Genomic DNA, 19342 nt, shown 5'->3' on the forward strand with positions numbered 1-19342 from the left:
TTGGCCAAGTCAGTCATTTTATCTCCCGATAGCGCATGTTTTTGAATTACCGAAGACAAAACTGAACGCAGAGAGACACCCAAACAAGCAGTAACTGGAGGCGGCTGAAGTAAAGGCCTGGCAGAGCATCTCAAGGGAGGAAACACAGCATTTGGTGATCATGAGTTCAAGACTTTAAGCAGTAATTGACTGTAAAAGACTTCAATAAAACTGTCAAAAATGATCTTTATATTAAAAATAACGTTAGGTTGTCTAAACTAATACAAACTGCTTGTCAGTCAATTGTCCATTTATTCTGAGCCCAAAACTACAAAAAGAAGTGTTACTGTAAAAAAACTTTGGGACTTAACTGTAGATTTTTAATGCTTTATTCACCAAGTTAAACCCTGAGGACTATTAGCATGAACTACTGTTAGGTTCTGTGGCTCTGCAATAATCAATCCCAGTGGAAATAAAAGCATAAACTGAAATTTTATGGTTGTCTAGAAACATGAATTGTAATATTTGTCAGATAACTATGATAAAAAAAAAGCTTATATTGTTACTTCTTTTGTGGTATGTGGCTATTTATTGTTAACAATGAGAGTCACCTTTAAAGCAAACCTAATTTAATATTAGGAAATTTAGTATTACATTACATAAGTACTACATATTCAAAAATTTAAAAATGAAAAAGCAACTCCTGCAGGTTGTAATAACTGCTGCAGTGTGAAGAAATGTGTAGAAACATAATTGAGTTCAAGTTATTTATGATGTTTTGAAATCATGGCGGAGAAGTGGAGCTTTATAGCATTTTTGTTGCGTTGCCACATAATGCGTTGTTACGGCAGGGCATCGTGGCTGCAGGCCTGGAGAGCTCTCAAACCGATCCAGCAATGTCAGCCTGACATTCTCCTGCTCCGCGTCTTTGTTTTCTTTGCTCTCTCCCTCTCTTGTTTTCTCTCTTTTCACTCTTCCCTTCACTGTCTCTCTTCTCTCAGTCTTTTTTTTTCATCCAGCTTCCTCTCTTTCTGTGCCTCAGTTTTCTCCCTCTCACCCTTTTCTCTTTGTTTCTTATCTTGGCTCTAACTTCCATACCCCCTTTCTTTCGCTCGCTCTTTCAGCAGGAAAAGGGGAGTGTAGGAGGTCCTTCTCCAACTGGCAATACACCGATAATTGCTTTCTGGTCACTGTGACATGACAAGGTCTGCCAGGGTAAAGCAGCACAGCTACACGCTCAGAAGGACTCGTGCGCGCACACACACAGCAAAGGCAAGCAGTGCGTGCGTGAAAAGCCGCGAACACACAGAAACACGAGCCCCGGCAAAAGGCTCGCACAGAAAGACTCGCAAATAAACACTGCAGCAGCAGTCGTGTCCACACAGCAATAGCTGTATAAATACTTGATGGAGCAGAAAGGTTTTGCGATGACAGCGAACCAGCTGGTCTGACTTTCTCCGCAGCCCTTCTATTGTGTCCTCGCTGCTAACAAAAAGACACACACAGTGTAACAAGGTGGCTGTAAAAATTACAGCAACTTACTAGCAGCTGGCCACAGACATTTTAGAACAGCCTCGCGGTATTGTCACTGGGGTAGTACTTTGTGCTGTGCTGCAGTCACAGAACATTTTATTTACTCTGTAATACACCACAGAGCAGTACATGACTGCTTTTGAGTGCCAATACTTTAATAAACAACTTCTTCCCTTTGACATATTGACCAGTTATGTTGGGCTGGATCGATTGTTTGGTTGATATGTTCTCATCTGACCACATCATTCCAGATTGGACGATCATTGATGTTTTGTTTATAGGGAGAAAAGCACTAGATCAATAGCCATTCACGACTGATTTGTTATTTTTGGCAAAGGGAGGACGAGACAACATGTGAGAACTCCACAGTCCTCAGCAACTTTGGACTCGCCCAACCCTAACGCAAACTGCCAGGTCCAGTGTATTTAGTGTTTATGTGTTCTCGACATTTGCTTGGCTGCAAACAACAATGTCAAAGAGGTCGTTAATGTGGCTCCATTCTGTTAAGTAAGATGGCCAAGTAGTCAACTGGAAACTTTGCGGCGGTTTGCATATAACAGCTCGACAACCAACAAGGAAGAGCATCCAAGAGCAGTGAACTAACTTGTCTTTGTTAGGCTGTGTTTAGGGCTTGAGGCTTGAGTGTCAACACGATGGAATTGGCATATGTCAATATGTTTGGTTTAATTATAGGTTTAGATGACATTTGCATCCAGCTCCAGCTTCACCAGCTCCAGCTTCTGTGAGCAGCAGCAGCTTAGACCAAGATGGATCTGAAGCCTCTTCTGATTTAAATGGAAAGATGATATCATGATTTTGTTTTCCCCCCTGGGACATGAGGCCTGTTAACATTACGCTCAACTGTCCTGTTCAGATCAACAGCTGATATGTTTCTAATTTCAGAAAATTGCATCAATATTGGCAGATGGACACGGGTCACTTCGGAGTCTGCTGCTAATATTTAAGTATAAAGTGATGAGGTCAAATCATTCAGTGAGCGTATACTGGCTTTTTATGCCTAATTATTGTTCATTTGCTGTAATATGGCTTGGAGGTAGAGTGCGCACCACACACTGCGGTAGCTTTAATGTTGAGGTAACGCCTCCCTGTGAAAAACGCATTGGTTGAACTGTTGGGACATTTCAGCTGACCAAGATTTTCTTTGAGTGAGTACAGCTCTGCAAATAATTCAAACCCTATACCAGGGGAGATCAGAAAGTCAATCCAGAAAATATAAGAACTCTTATGACCACAAACACAACGCTATGAACTCAAAGCACTCTAAAAACACCAAGAATAAGATTTACTCCATGGAGGGAAAAAATATGTTACAGGACAAAAAACAAAGCTACAGTCTGACTAATCTAACTGCAGAACAAACTGATGTGGTAAATCACTGAGAGAGTGCAGGGGCTAAATTAAAACTTTAATGTTTTATTTATGATGTTTTTATGGCAATATGATGATTTCAGTTTGCTTTGTGGGTCGTAGGGCATCGTATGCACGTTGCACAGATCTCTCCATGCCACATGACATATTACTTGATTATGGTTTTTTGAAATTAGTCTCCCAAGGCCGAGTATATTGTTGTGAACTTTGAAAACAATCCATAAAAAATGTGGGTAATATAGTAAGTTTTAACTGATTTAGACATTTGGTGTGATCTTGACCTGGAAGCGATTTTCACCAAAATTAAATCAGCAATTTGACAAATGATATCTTAAAATGCTCGACTGCTAACAAACAGGCAGACAAGCAACCAAATGAAACCGATTGCATGCCCGCTCCCTTCAGAGGGAGATAAAAGGGGGGGGGGGGGTTCACATGAAGGATGTGTCAAACTACAGATTATCTTTGGCAAAGCATCAACATCTTTTACATGTGATTTACATAAACAGCAGTTTACAACTGCTTTTGCAAACATGCAGCAACTGCTGCAGCCTAAGGCTAAAGCTGTGGATGGACTGAAACAAGCAACGCCACTAATAACTCTAGCCGACTCCCATAACGTAGCTAGGTTACAGTAACCTACACTACAGGAGCCAAGGCAACATTAAGATCCTGCAAAATTGGAGCTACCTTTACAGTTACACATGCACACACTGAAATTTTTACACACTGGAGTCTACATTACTATAACATCACATTCTCAAGTGTACCACATGCATTTTTGAGTGTCTGCCTAGTTTATTATGCATAATAAAAGCATGCCACCTTCTGAACCACAGCAGCTTCAGGGGAAAAAATCTGATGTAAGTGCTGCACAGCAGACCCCTGAAGGAGTTTACTGTTCCTACCTCGAAATTATTTTTACCTAACTAGAACACCAAGGAACGCACTACACGTTCTCAGAGAAAGTAAGTGCTATGAAGCGAAAATTGCTCAGTAATAACGGCTTATTACTGCATTGCAGTTCTCTTTTAGAAACCAGCTATACCTGAGTACCTCCCTACAGGAATTCATAAACTTTTAGCTGATTATACCCTTTAAAGCTAATACAATTCTTATCCATGTTTACATTAAAATGCTTTGGAGCGACTGAGAAATGGAAACAGACAGATGTGGGGGCAGTATTTGCTAAACCGTGTGAACATATATTTGATGTTTTTATATTCCTCCTATCAGTATCAACTCACACATGTAGAAAGTTGGCTCCCAGGGAAATAGATACTATAGAGTGTTGGGATGGCCCACGGTGTTGGCAGATATATGTGGTTCACGGATCGGTCACACACACCCGCACACATGCTCACAAGCACGCACGCACATTTGTGTGGCTTTAGTCACGCTTAGTCACATGACACTCGAGTCTGTTTCCACCAAAATCCCACACATTCAAACCTCTGGGTCCATCGCCTCTAACTGTCAAGTCATACAAGTCAACTGCTGACATTTGCACAAAAGTAAACTTGGATTAATCGTGTCTTCATCTTCCTCCAATCTCACCGTGTGTCTCTGTCTTGCTTTCTCTGTAAAATTCCACACCCCTCAAGGCTTCTCCTCCCTCATCTCCTCCACCTAACCATAAACCACATTTATCTATTCACATTGGGCAACCTCCTTATGTTTCCCTCTGCTCCTTCTTCCCCACCTCACCTGCTCCGCTCGTCTGCTGTTCGGCGCTAACCACAGAATGCTGACAGACAAGTAGCACAGTTTAAAAGCCGACAAACGCCCATATCAGTTTGCAGTCGCATTCAGGTGACTGGCAAAGGGTTTGTGGTTCAGTTTTGAAATTACAGTAATTGTATCACAGTAGAGCTAAAAACATGTCACTGATTAACCAGCTGGTTGTTGGAACGAGCCAGCTCTTGGAACTAGCTGAATAATTACGGGATTTTTGCTTGTCAATCAAACGTTGCAGACAAAGATGTTAAAAGCCTTTCTTATGCACATTATCAGCTTGACTATAATGTGCAGCATGGTAACCTATTTTGCGCTTTCGTAACAAGACACAAAAGACACAATACTAGTGTTAAATTTAAACTACACAAAACCAAAACATACAGCAACTGGTGAACTTTAGTCACTAAACTGAACCGACACGCATATGTATAACTATTAGGATTAGATTATGTAAGGTAAGAGGGGGCTCATGGTGACTACAAACTGCAGCTTTAGGCCCCATTCACACAGGCCTTAAGACCAGTCAGCAACCCCCGAGGTTGGTTTTAAGGAAAAATGTCTACCCCCCCCATACCAGTTGGTGATTTGTTGCTGGCTGTCTGTGAAATCGATTGCTGAAGTCGCAGTCATACAGGTCTAGAGACCAGTTGGGCATCCCCTGACAACTACTGGCTGCTTGGAGAAATAGTGTTGCCAATTACTGGTACAGCAACTACTTTCAATTCAGTTTTATTTATATAGCACCAAATCACCACAACAGTTGCCTCAAGCCACTTTATTTGATAAGTTAAGAGAAAACACCAACAATCAGATGACCCCTTATGAGAAAGCACTTGGTGACAGTGGGAAGAAAAACCTCCCTTTTTACAGGAAGAACCATCCGGCAGTACAAGACTCAGGGAGGGGGAGCCATCTGCTATCATTGGTTGGGGGTGAGGGAAGGGAGTAGTTGCTGGAATTGCTGGCAGTCACTATGTGCTGTAAATTGCTTTTAAAGTGGTATACAGCGCTTCCTGCTTTACTAGCAGGCTGCTCGTACTTTTTGTAGAAGAACACACTTCTCGCCAAGCAGTAGTGAAACTATGAAAAGTGGCCCTGAAGTGGATGAATGTTTGCCTTTAAAGTAAAAGGCAACCAACACGTTTCAAAAGGAGCAACTTTACTTTGAAGGCAAATGTAGTAGTTTCACTCTACTGCTTGGTGGCTAATTTTCAAGTTGGCGTCTTCCATCCAAACTTCCATCCAAACTATTGCGGACTATGCAGTAATATGCTTTCGACCAAAACAAACACAAGGAAGTTTTTGGAGCAGCACCTTCTTTGCAGCTGATTTCACATGATTACATTCAACAACCTCCAGAAACCAGCTAGTAAATACGCATTTCTTTGCCTAGCAATCAAAGTTTCCCTGGGCGGGGCTGGCCCGTCTGTAAGCCTGTGTACAAAGTATAAAATTGCAGCATTGGTATATTCAGAAACCCAGATGCCGAATTGGTTTTAAAGATGAGAAAAACAAATACAGAATGCCTCGTCGACATTAGGTTTCTATATTTGTTTTACAGAAGATTTGCTTTCATTGAACATATGTACTGTGTATATGGGCCCACATGGGGGTGTTTGTGTCTCAGTGCGTGCATTCTTCAGTGTGTAGTTTATTATATCCGTTGGTTCGTGCAGCAGCTGTTTTCACGAACACGTCACTGAGTAAACACACTCACACGACATCAATACAGACAGTAGACCACTTTCTTTGACTTCCTGCATCAAACCCCTTCTCTCTTTTTTCTCTCCGCTATAAACACACACATACACGCTTACACTTCGCAGCTGTTTGGAACGTGCAGCTCAGAGAAAACGACCCACCCATGAGGTGAGCCGGAGGTTAACTCTCCTTCAGGCATTTACTGTCAGTGCAGAACACACACAAAACGCACAAACACATGCTTGCCTGCAGTCTTGCTTCACTTGCTTACATCTATTTAAATTTTATCGTAGGAGGTTCATCGGTTTACAGACTTTAGGCACATGAACCCATAAAGACGTGCACACACATTTCTTCCTGTCTAACCTCTCTTTAAAGATTGTTAGAGTTTGTGTATTAACTATAAACACACAGACACGCACACATATTGCGATCCATTCATTGTGGGAGCTGCTCTCAGAACTAAAAGAGTCCACGGCACAGTTAAACTAATATTTATTCCTGTTGAGAGATTATTTGCTCAACTCTTTCTGCCTCTTTCATGTCCACTTTAGCACTCTACAAAAACACATGCTCTGCTTTACTGTGCTGTAAATGACTCTCATACATATAAACCTTTGTTTCTCTTACACTCCTTTGAACTAGTGTGTGTGTGTGTGTGTGTGTGTGTGTGTTGTGTGTGTGCATGGACAGTCTGTATTACCTGAGTACACCTGTGTGTTGTGCTGCATTATCTGAGACCTGAAGGCCTGCCAGGCCCTTGTCAGTTGGCTGAGGAAACCCCGTACATCTGTGAGCCCGCTGCCAGAGGAGCGGAGCAAAGACAGAGTAGCTCGCAGGGCCTGATGCTGCCTCACACAAGCACCTCTGAAACACACAAACACACACAAACTGACAGCTTGAAATAGTTTAGACTTTACAATTTCCAGAAAAGCCTTTGATTTTTTCTAAAATGAATTGACAATACTTCATTGCTTTGACACATTTGGTTATAATATCTGAACCTCTAAATAGAGCGGCCTGTATAAAGATATGGGCGCTGTGTGTGAATCACACATTAACTTTTAATGGTGCCGCCTGGAAAGATCATTGTTTTGTATTGCAAATTAAGAGTGGAAATTCTTTCTCTCTGTCCATTACAAATACTAAGGCTGTTACTCCACTGGAGTTTATCAATGTGATAAAGAGAGAAGCAAAGTGTGGCGTTGTTCTGGTGTGAAACAAATAACATACTGTGAAAACCAGATGTAATATTTTTTAAAGAAAACTGTAAAAGAAAATATTAATTACACATTATGTAAACATTAATTTTAATTGAAAATAGTATAAAACAGCAAAAGAAATGTTGAAACTAAGAAATTCTAGTTTCCTTTTTAGAGTCTGAGTGTTTAAAACAGCTATACAGATGCCTTTGAACGTTGGGGTGATGTCTTAGAGGCAAAGTTAAAGTGATGTTAGTCCATTATTAGCAACTTTGTCTGTTCCAGTTCAGTAAGAGATCTTAGCTAAATCTTCTTCTCTCATTCATCTGATATTCCTAACAATACTGTATGCTATCGGTTACTAGAAACCTTCTACACTTGCTCCAGGGAGATACAATTTAGGCTGACCGGTAGGGATAAAAAAAAAAAAGATACTAATCAATACTAAAAATTACTATTATACAAGACACTCAGTTGCAGCAGCATCAAAAACAATAGTACCATTTTCACCCCCTCTAGTTGGCACACTGCTAATGACACTTTACGAGGAACTTTGAGAGGTCAATAAAGCTCCCACCATCATAAATGTTAACCTGGCCGGTGCTGCCTAGCTCCCACTAGGAGCTAGGCAGCACATGTGGGCACATGTGGGCATTGTTAATTTGATAGGATAAAACAATAATTTATGTGAAAAAAGAGCTACGTTTATCTTAAAGTGTCATGTGAAATGGAGCGTGTGGCAGGCAGAAAGTGGACCCAGAGTGCAGGATTCAGCAGACAGAGATAAACTTAGAATCGCAGCTTTTTTGCTGGTAAAATATCATGAAAACAAAAGCAAAAGTATAACAGGGCTGGCAGTCTGTCTGGAAACTAGAAAGACAGAAGCTACACCCATAACAAGTGAGGACACGACAAAGAATAGAAGGAGATGCAGACAATATATATACACAAAGGAGGAAATCGAGGCAGAGTGCACACGCAAATAGATTTCTCCTAAATTTTGACTCACGGACTGAACATTGCTTAAATTCTTCGGTCTCGCTTTGTCACTACAGATGTAGGCAATGTAGGGCAGGTAATAAATTAGTAGGAAAATAATGGAGAAACGTAAAAGTTTCAAAAATCAGAAGCTAATTAAATGACAGCAGGCAACTAAGGATAAAAACCACAAAAAAACAAAGTGTCTTTTGGTGTTCTGCCTTCTTCCTCACCAAAATCTCTCTCACTCTTAAAGAAATATGTTCAGACGAAAAGCACTTTGAGAAACATGAAAGATCACTAGCCCTCACTCACATCTGCATACGGATACAAACACACACACGCGCACACAAACTCAGGCAGACACACAGACCAATGTAAAGCATGGAAAACTAGAGCAATGGAATAGAACATTCTGTTATTCCGAGCCCACTTTTGAAGGAACATGTGGGTGAGAGGACGCCGAACAGTTTCCTATTTTCCTGCATACTCATAGATGTGGAAGCACACAATCCAGACACAGGAACACACATGGAGGCGCACACAGGTAGACATACACAGTAACAAGCTAACATTATGAGCATGGCTGGGTTTTACGAGCAATATGATGGGACCGTTTTTGAGAGCTCTGCAGAGCTGAGTGGTTGTTTTTGCTTATTTGGGGTTTGTGGTTTAAGGTGATAAAAAAATGAACAGAGTCTCTGACGAAACGAGACAAGACGGGACGAGAGGGCAGACCTTGAGCTGGTCTGCAGTGCCTCAGAGTGTGCATGTGTGCGTGCAGGGTGAGGGGAGTACGGGCACTGCTTGTCACGAGAGACAGTTTTATAATGTCAGATGATATAAATCATGAAGCTGACAGGACCGAATGGAGGAACAGATATGGGCCAGATCTGTCATTGGTGATAAGTCCTAAAACAGTGGAAAAATTGAGACTCAGAGAAAGAGACTGCACGTGTTCGTTCCCCATACTGGTTTACTCATTTAGCAGCTTTCGGTGTTTCTCATATCCTTTCTCCCACTCTCTACCTCTTCACCTCTTTCATCTGCTTCTGTCCTGTCATTAGCTGCTCATGTCTTTTCCATCCTCTTTTTCTATTTCCTGGAATTAACCACTGGGTCAACTGAATTAACCTTCTCTCTTCTGTTTTCCCACTCTCTATTTTATTGTCCTCCCGCTATCATCTCACACAGTTGTTTCCCATCTGCCCTGGACTTCCCTGTCATGTATCTTGTCCAGAACTAAACAGCCAAGCAGGGTGGCGCACGCCAACATTTCTCATCTTGTTCTTCTTGCTTTGGCAGGATGAAAATGAAACTTTCAAGCTGTTTTTGGCTTCTTTACAAAATACTTAACACATAACCATATTCCCCCATGCGCATGCCATTTTACTTTTTCCTGGTCATAAATTTACCTGTGAATTTCAACTTGTTGCTTCTCTTTCCCAAATATCTGCTCTGCCTCCTCTTTCTTGGCAGCTGTTATCGCCAGTCTGTAGAGGAAGAAGAAGAAGTACAGAATTACAGAAAATCTGTCATTTTAATAAGACTTCCCTGAAAAGTAGCGATCGATGGCAACAATTATTGTTACTATGTGCAATGAACTTATTGGTGTATTATTGCTGTCTTCAAAAAGACTTTGTGCACCAAGATCGCAATAAAATTACAATAAAATGCCAGTCTGCTATCAGTTTGTAACTGTATGGGGTCAAGTTCGCAATTATATGTAACTTGTTGATGATTCATGGTTAACTGAGATAAGTAAAAAAATTGCAATTCTGTTGGTGTTAACATACACAGAAATTCACATGTAAACTGAAACTCAGATTATCTTCTTACACTCAGAGCCTCGTAGACTTAAACAAAAATTCCTTCACAATAGTAACAAAGTTGCTGCAGGATGATGATTTAACTGCAAAATGTCATAGGCGATTGGCAAGCTTCATTTTATATAAAAATATAAACAAAACACAACCAGTTGTCATCTAGTTGAATCAAGTACCTTATTAAAAAGAGGAATTGCACATGAATTGTGCTCAGTGGTACACACTGACTCAAACTGAGTGCAATCTGATATGTTAGAAATCTGCCTCTGTAGGTATGGTATTGTGTGTCACAATAGTAAGCAGACCGATTGCCTCCCACCAGACAACCTGTGCAATAGCCTTGCAATCAAAAGTGCTTGTCCAGAGGTTGAGGGTGTTGCAACCTCAATCTGCAACTACTACTTGTTGGTCTCCAACAGCAAAAAGTCGCAGGTACTCACAAGCAGGTTCCTGTCCTACTTTTACTCAAATTGTGACAGAGCCATTAACAGTGAAGTGAAAGTAGGCCATATCATATACAGAAATACGACCAAGGGACAGTTGGATTGGATGAAATATTATCCCGTGAGGAACTTCTAGCCACAGCTCCAGGTGTGTTTTTGGTGTGATCATGGTGATTCATCTAATTACATCCCAAGAATTCTTTAAAAATGACTGACTACAAGTGCCTTTCATGCATAAACTTCCAGCAGCTTTGGTTTACCTCTTGGTCAGTGTCCTGTGTCTCTGTAGGTGGAGCTGGCCTGTGCTAGGATGTGAGTTTGTGGTTGTCTGTCTCTCTATTTTAGCCGTGGCAACACTCCCAGTGTGGCCTGTGAGAATGGATGGATGAGCGGCTGTGATAGACAGTAACAGCGTCAAACAAAGGCAGCATCCATCTCTTTTTAAAGTGAAAAGAGCCACTTCATTGATGGCTTACAACTATAAATTACTGATGACATGGAGATGGGATCAATCAGGACATGAGAGTAGATGACATTGTGTACTTTTCTACAGGTGAGCTGTCACGCACAAGTTTGTAAGCTGCCATCTAATAATTTTTGGATTATTAGCGACAGTCCTGTGAGGTATGACACAGCTGTTGGGACTTGTTTATTTTACTGAGTAAGAGGCTGAGTGTTTACTGATCAAAAATATGTCCCTGTCATTTTACATTATGTAAAGTCTTCTATTTCACAGTATTAAGGTAAAATGCTAACACATTTTACTGAACAATAAGCTGCTGCAGACAGATATTAGCCAAGGCTAAAAGCATTTGCTGCAGGGCGCCGCTTATACCTCCACTTATACTGCATACCTATACACATGCATAGATATCTATCAAAGTGTAAGATGAAATGTGCAAACGTAACATTTGCAAGAACTTGCCAAAGTATGTGCATATGTGGATACCCGTTCTTTAGCTGAAGCAGGTACTCAGTGAAGGCACTGTGCTGAGTGGAATGAATAGTTTTACACGTCTAACAACGGCTACACTTGAACAACTTTGTATTTACACATTAAAAAAGGAAAAAAACAAACCAACAAAAAAATCTGCTCTGTTATCAGTAATGTTTCCACAGTTTGGTTAAAAAAAGACACAAGGAAGCTAAAGGTTATGATATGTTCTCGACTACTCGTGAACACGTCTCTCATCGTACATTTCCCAGACAGAAGCAATCAAATCTGACATGTTTCTGTAATCAACCCCAATCAGAGACCCATAATGAGTAAGACTGTGTGACCTGGACAGTTAGGAAGCAGGAACAAAACATCCCGTTCTTTCCTAAAACACCGCAAATAACCACTGAGAGCAGGAAGAATAAACATAATAAGCACTCAGAGTTATGCATGGCAGACTAGACAAAACCAGACAGACAATAATCATGAAGCTTAATCAAGAAGTGCAATTTGAGTGACATGTTATGAACTCGGCAGGGGATTTTTCTACTCTAGAAACAAAGGCGAAGTAAGCTGTTTAGAGACCCTGTGCAAAGAAAATCTCTGGGAAGAGATGAATTTATACATCAACATTATCTTTGTTTAGGGGACATTTACCGCTATTAGAAGTAAAAATAAGTGAATACATACTGCCCAGTATGTGTTTTACAGTAATATAATGACCTTTACTTGCTTTATTGTTTATTACCAAGCTATGGGTGTGGTAATGGGAAAGAGTGAGTGCTATTGATAATATACAGGCACGCAGGGTCAAACTTTGAGCAGTGCATCATGAAAGGCGAACCCCACCCAATTTATTTGGACAACATTTGAATTATACACTTATAGTTGAGTAATGCATAATACAGTAATAATAGGCCCTAATCCTCTTCCATGCTTTTGTGCTTTGGTAGGAAAATTTTCTTTATGAGGGGAACTAGATGACAAAGAAACATCAATACTCATGGTTCTCTAAGTGGTGAAATGGAGTAACACATAGAAGAAAAAAAAATATATACATATATATATATATACATATATATATATATATATATATATATATATATATATATACATATATATATATATATATATATATATATACATACATATATATATATATATATATGTATATTAGGGGTGCAACAATACTCGTATCGGTATTGAACCGTTCGATACAGTGCTTTCGGTATGCATATGTATCGAACAATACATAATTGTAATTTATTTTATCAACTTTTCTTCTGACGATGCTGTCTGTGTTGAGAGCTCAGTGGATCTGCGTTCGACTACTCCACCTAGGCTGCACTGTCGAGCGCAGATCCACTGAGCAAGATAGCGAGACAGAAGCTAAGCTCGTTGCAACATGGCAACTGCCTCAACGCTAGCCGAAATTGAACCTCCCCCACCCTCATTCAGATCTGGCGTTTGGAACTATTTTGGTTTTCATGTGAAGTATGACCCTGATGGTAAGCGCGTCATGGACAAAAGACAGCACTAGTGGGAACACAACGAATATGACTGCACATTTACGCCGACATCATCTTAGTGCAAAGACAAGTGGAAGCAGACAAAAACAACAAGCACGCATGCTACAAACTTTACCCCAGTCATTTAGACAGCCATTAGCACATGATTCTCCTTATGGGGACCTGATATGTTTAATATGCTGCTGAGAATATAGCCCAGAAGAAGCGTATAGTATAGCTTTTATTTTGGAAAGAGCCATTTCTCTGTAATAAACTCTCTTTTCCAAAGATGAGTGATTTCTCGATCAGATAGATTTTTTTTTTATTATTATTTTGTTGTTTCAGCAACATTACATTTAAAAACTGTACTTTTGAGGTAAAATATATATTTATAATTTTAATAAATGACAAATTAAAAAGGCATGAACATTTTTTTGTATCGAAAAAATATCGAACCTTGACACCAAAGTATCGAACCGAACCGTGAATTTTGTGTATTGTTGCACCCCTAATACATATATATATATATATATATATATATATATATATATATATACACACACACACACACTTGCATACATATATAAATTCCTCTCTCGTCTAGACTAATCTGTATCAACGCCAGAATTCCATTCTCCTCCGACGAGCCACCGGAGTCTAACCGGCAAATACCTCAAACTGAATTCTGTACATAAAAAAAATCATGTTCAGTTCTTTCTAATGATCTCTCCTTATTAAAATGTCTATATGTTGTGAGGTATGCTGTATGTGGACTGTCTGATATCTGTGGTGGAGACTGATCTGAAATATATCAAACTCTGTAAGTAATTTACATGACCCGTGAATTGTTAGCCCTACATGTGCTTGTGCCTATGTGCTGTACATATTGTACAGATTGGCCCAGGATAACACCCCTGTGACAGCAAACACACGAGAACGTTTGTTTATTGTGTTTAGCTCAACAAAATCAGAGCCCAATTCCTTGTATACACACTTACTTGGCCAATAAAGCTGATTCTGATTCTGATCAAAAAGGCAATCAGTTATCACCTAACTGAAAGCTCATGTTTTCCTCGCACAATTAAACCAGCTCTGGTTCTCTTGTGTAACATATCTGCTTAAAATTCTTCAAATAAAAGCTAACTGTTCTCTCGATGTGTGAGAATAGATGAAGCTATGCATGTTTCTTCCAGTGTGTGTGTGTGTGTGTGTGTGTGTGTGTGCGTGTTTGAAGAAGAAGAAGAAGCAGTGTTTAATTCTGAGACAGTGTTTACAAGTAAATAAGTATGCGTGTGACTGTGGCTTAGCCAGCGTGTTGGGTGTGTATGTGAGATCGTGTGAGTTAGCTGTTTCCTTGAGCATTTTAGCCTGTCTGTTTGTATGTGTGCCACTTTCTGACCAAGTCTGTGATCCTTTCTATATAAAATGTGTGTATTTATGCCTGCGTGCCTTTGCTCTTGGAGTGATGGCAGCCCAGATTCCCACTGTTCACCCATCTGTCCCCAGTAGTCCCAAAGCGAGATCAGAATGAACGGTGCCTCAAGAAGTGTGTGTGTGTGTGTGTCCAAATTTTGCCTGTGTGTATTCTGTGTACAAATTTGTGAGTACTTTGCATGCGTGAGCTCCAGCTCCTGTTCCCAAGGCAGTAGCTGTCAGTGGAATATCTAGGTAGTACCAGTGAGTGCGTGGCGGATTAGAGTACCCCAAACCGGCAGACTAAATCAAGCGCATCATCGAGACGTGTCACGCACACTCACAGGACACGCCAAACACAGTCAGTCAGCCACACACATCAACAATGCTGATCTCAGCCGCAGCGTTACCGTGTCCAACCAAATCAAATGTTTTCCATTTTGGGGCGTGTATGTGTCAGACAGTTTACAAGTTTGCGCTCCTCTGTGTTTTTGGAGGTTTGTTTGAAGGGCAGCATCACAAAGCTAAACTTATAATCCAGCAGGCTGACTGTACAAAATGTTCACAGTCACTTTGTCTTTTGAACCCTGATTTCAGTGAAAAGTGTAATTGCGATATCTATGGCCTTTAGGCCAGACTTTATCATTTTTCACTGCCTCTTTTGTTTGACGGGTGAATTGTGTGATTATTACATTTGCTGTTTTATCTGCTGTCCTTTTTCTACAAGCGTAACCTTTGTTTTCAAGCTAATCATCACTGATGTCCTCACAACGGAATAAAAAAAAGACAAAATAATCTGGTGTGATCCCCTGTTTAACCACAAGAGTTAATCAGATTAGAGCCATAATTTTCAAATGAATTTTCCAGAACTTAGCGCTGCAGGCCTTTTGACAGCGGCCGAGGTGAAATGAGTGCATGTCAGCGTGGATTTGGCCTCATATTTACTTTATTTGCGTAAGTGGTATTTTCTGTCATCACTGAAAGTGACATAAAAGCTTTCCCATATCAAAGTGTCATCTGTTCACCCACTGTGTGCGTTTGCGTGTCTGTGTGTGTGTGGCTGTGTGTTTTTGTGAGTTGAAAGACTGTTTTGATCAACAGCATGGCAGGACATTCAAAGCACAAAGCCATTTTACTTTGAGCAAAAAAGGAGTGTAACACACACAAAGTCACACACACAATTCATTTTCAGCTTTTCCATGTTTTTAAAGCTAAAAAGCACAATAGTGTCCTGTCAGCAGCCAGGTAAATGCTTGAGTAATAACTAACAGCTCTTTAATAAGGTCTGTCAATCAGCTTCTGTCAATACTTTATCAGCTAACCATAATCCCTTACTGGAAAAGCCTGTGTGTATGTATGTGTGTGAACACCTGTCCGTATATATTTTGCTTTCCGTTTATCTGGTAACCATGTCAAGGACGCCATAACAGTGATTGCTATCATCAAAACACTCTCATATGCACTCACACATTGAGTCACACACACAGTCTCTCACACACGCACAAACACACAAGTAGAAATCACAAATCAAGTACATCATTTTGAAGCTAATAGAATTAACTCATAGGAAATGAAAATGCATTTGTTTTTCCAGCTTGTATATTTCAGCATCCCTTTGTTTCACTTGTGTGTGTGTGTGTGTGTGTGTGTGTGTGTGTGTGTGTGTGTGTGTGTGTGTGTGTGTGTGTGCGTGTGTGTGTGTGTGTGTGTTGCTATGCTACTGCTTCAACAAGGATTTGTTGATTACCAGATAAACTTGTCATATTGTGTGTCTGTGCGAAGGAGGCTGCGCCGCTGACACAACGAAACGCACAGTAATATAGTTGTTTTTTGTTTATCGTGTTGTCATGAGCCCCACAATAAATTGAAGCCCACGTTAGAGCCGCACAAAGGTCCTCTAAAGTTGAGAGCTCTAATGTGTAACTAATATGTACACAGCACAGACAAAGCAGAGACACAGAGAGACTGTTTGATGTGGTAATGTGAACCTCAGCTTGGATCGCTGCTAATACCTCACATGCTGGCTGCGAGCGCTTCTTGACTCTGTACATTACGGCTCGGCATATTACCTAACACATATGTGTGGGCAAACGGTGGATTTGTGTATTGTTTCTGTGGTTGCCACTGGAAACAAGGAATTGAAATAAAACCACATGAGTGAGCACATAACTAATTTCCCACAAAATACTTCCTTGTTACAAATGGATCCCTTTTTTATTTGCCATCCATCATTTGTCTCCCCTTCACTCCCATTCTGCCACCTGCAAGTCGTCTTATCATTATTGTAATCCAGCCCCAGGAGTGTGTGTGTGTGTATATATGTGTGTGTGTGTGTGTGTGAGAGAGAGAGCGAGAGAGAGAGAGTGAGTGTATGTGTGAGATAGAATATGTGTGTGTGCATGTGCGTGCACGTCTCCCACATGTTTATGATTCATTCTTCATAACTGCCAAGTCTAATTTTTGTTACTGAGTGGAAGTGTAATTATTCTCTCAATTGCAGGTACATACAAGTATATGCAGGCTTGTCCGCATACACGCGGGCTCAGGTGAAGGTAAATGCATTGTACACGCTGTTGGGCACTGACGTATACACAGACTCACATCAAAACACTGCATTTGAATCAAGAATGAGACAAGTCAGCCAGGAAGAAGCAAGCAGAGCATAAAAAACCCCCAGACAGTCCTTTCAATGCCATGAGCTCGCACACAAGCAGTATTAACCTGTCTTCAGTGAGGTAACCTTTGTCCGTCCATAACTATTCATCAGTGACTCATACAAAGGGAACCCCTTTGTATGAGGGAACCCCTTTGTATGAGCCATCCTCAAATCTATTTTTGCCTCAAATCCGGCGATGAACTTTTCAGTTCCCTTATGTTCTCTTAACTCTTTCAGATCAGCAAAGTGACACAAACTAGTGTACCACCTGACTGGGTCCAACCTCTCTTCATAACCCCCTGTACAAACAGACTTAAAAATGCTAGATTTTTTTAGGCAAACAATCACAGAGTGTAAATGTTTCTTTTGTAGAACTGCAGTTGCTTTGCGCAGAAGTCAGGCACCAGATGGTGACTTTTATCTAAACTTTAACAAGAATTAACTCTGTTACATAAACAGGTTTGCATCTGCTTTAAAAATCATATGAAACAACTATAAGTCTTGATGCATGCTCAGTCATCCAGGTAAGGAAATGCCTAAAAGATTCTGTTCATCTCAACGTAGCGTTTTCCGTGGGAGAAACGTTTTGTCACTCATCCAAATGACTTCGTCATTCTCAGCTGACTGCAGGTTTCCCCAATCTTATAAACTGTACATTGCATAATGACTGAATCTAGCACCACTGAAGGAACAATGGGCTGTGAGGTCAGTTTCTTGATCATTAATATGCAAATTGTCATGACCACTGATCAACAACCACTGATCAAAGCCCATTGATCAACGACTACTGATCATTAATCAGGGGCCATGAGTGCCATTCACAGAGAATTGGGGAATGGCTGCAATCACAGCATTGTAAGATGGTGAAGATGTACCCTTAGCCCCCCTCCTCGATTCAGAGATGGTCATTGTCTTTTCACGTACATAGCCTCCTTGACTGCCCGCTCAGCATTCCTGCCTATCAAGGATGTGTACTGGACTGTAAGACTGCCCTTAAAGGTTCAATTTTGAACATTAATAAAGCTGCAATCAGCTCCTGCCTTAGGTATGTAATCTGAATTAGAGAAAGTACACACTCTTTCAATTCTAAGGCTCTACATATCAGGACATAGTGAAAAATCAACTGGTTTTTAATAGCTCTTAAAAAGAAACGCTTCCACAAGAATTAATAGCAAAGCTATGTTAATCAAATGTATCTTGATTAACTGATCATCAGCATTTGTGAGCACCTCTATGAAAGCAGACGTTTTGCCTAACAATCTGGGAAGTGTTACAAGGCCATTTCCAAACATATGGAAGTATAAATCGTTCTACATTGAGAGATTATCCACAAGTGGAAAACACTCTAGACAGTTACTAGGAATTGAGGTCCCAGCAAACTAATCTCAAAGTCAGACCGTGCAATGCTCAGAGAAACTGCAACAACCCAAGAGCTACATCTCAGACTCTACAATGCTCAGCTAGCACGCTAAATGTTAAAGTTCTTGAAGGTACAACTGGAAAAAGACCAGTATAGCTTTTGTGGAAGGGTTTCCAGCAACCCAGCAGAGCATCGCATTAACAAAATTTCAATGAAGAAAAGCTGTCCGAAACAAAACACTCACCACAACAATGTAAGACACCGATTGAGTCACACAGAAAAGAATTACGTCGTTATTGCTGCTAAAGGTAACTGACTGACTCCATTGACTCTGCATTTTGGGGCCGATTAATTAAAAATAATAAATCTCACTTGTTGTTGATCATCTGAGACTGTAGTTCCAGATGATCTTTTCATTATCGTGTCCTAATAAAACCTTACAAATGAAATAAGGTGCTTAAGGTGAGCTTTAACACACTAAATGTGGGGCAAAGAGTATGCTTGTGTGGCAAGCACAACTAAACTAAACAAAGACAAACACAAACGATGCACGGTAGCAGTTTCCCCAACTCAGTCACTAAGTAAGCACATCGTGCGTAACGGAAGCTGAAGTTTGTTTTTAGGGCTTTATGCAGTCTTGTTCCAGTCATGTATTCCTTTTTTTTAACTGCTTTTTTAAC

General features: G+C 40.5%; 1 protein-coding gene across 1 annotated transcript in view; it reads right to left on the minus strand.

The window, feature by feature from the left end:
- The window catches only part of lekr1 (Leucine-, glutamate- and lysine-rich protein 1), a 95402-nt gene that overhangs the window by 39785 nt on the left and 36275 nt on the right, over positions 1-19342 (minus strand). Inside the window, exons 4-5 of the mRNA XM_063493441.1 lie at positions 9935-10012; positions 7043-7206 (exon numbers count right to left, since the gene is read on the minus strand). Coding sequence (XP_063349511.1) covers positions 7043-7206; positions 9935-10012 — 242 coding nt within the window. The remainder of the gene's footprint in view (positions 1-7042; positions 7207-9934; positions 10013-19342) is intronic.

This window comes from Pelmatolapia mariae, linkage group LG14, assembly GCF_036321145.2.
Source record: "Pelmatolapia mariae isolate MD_Pm_ZW linkage group LG14, Pm_UMD_F_2, whole genome shotgun sequence".
NCBI classification, from domain to species: Eukaryota; Metazoa; Chordata; class Actinopteri; order Cichliformes; family Cichlidae; genus Pelmatolapia; species Pelmatolapia mariae.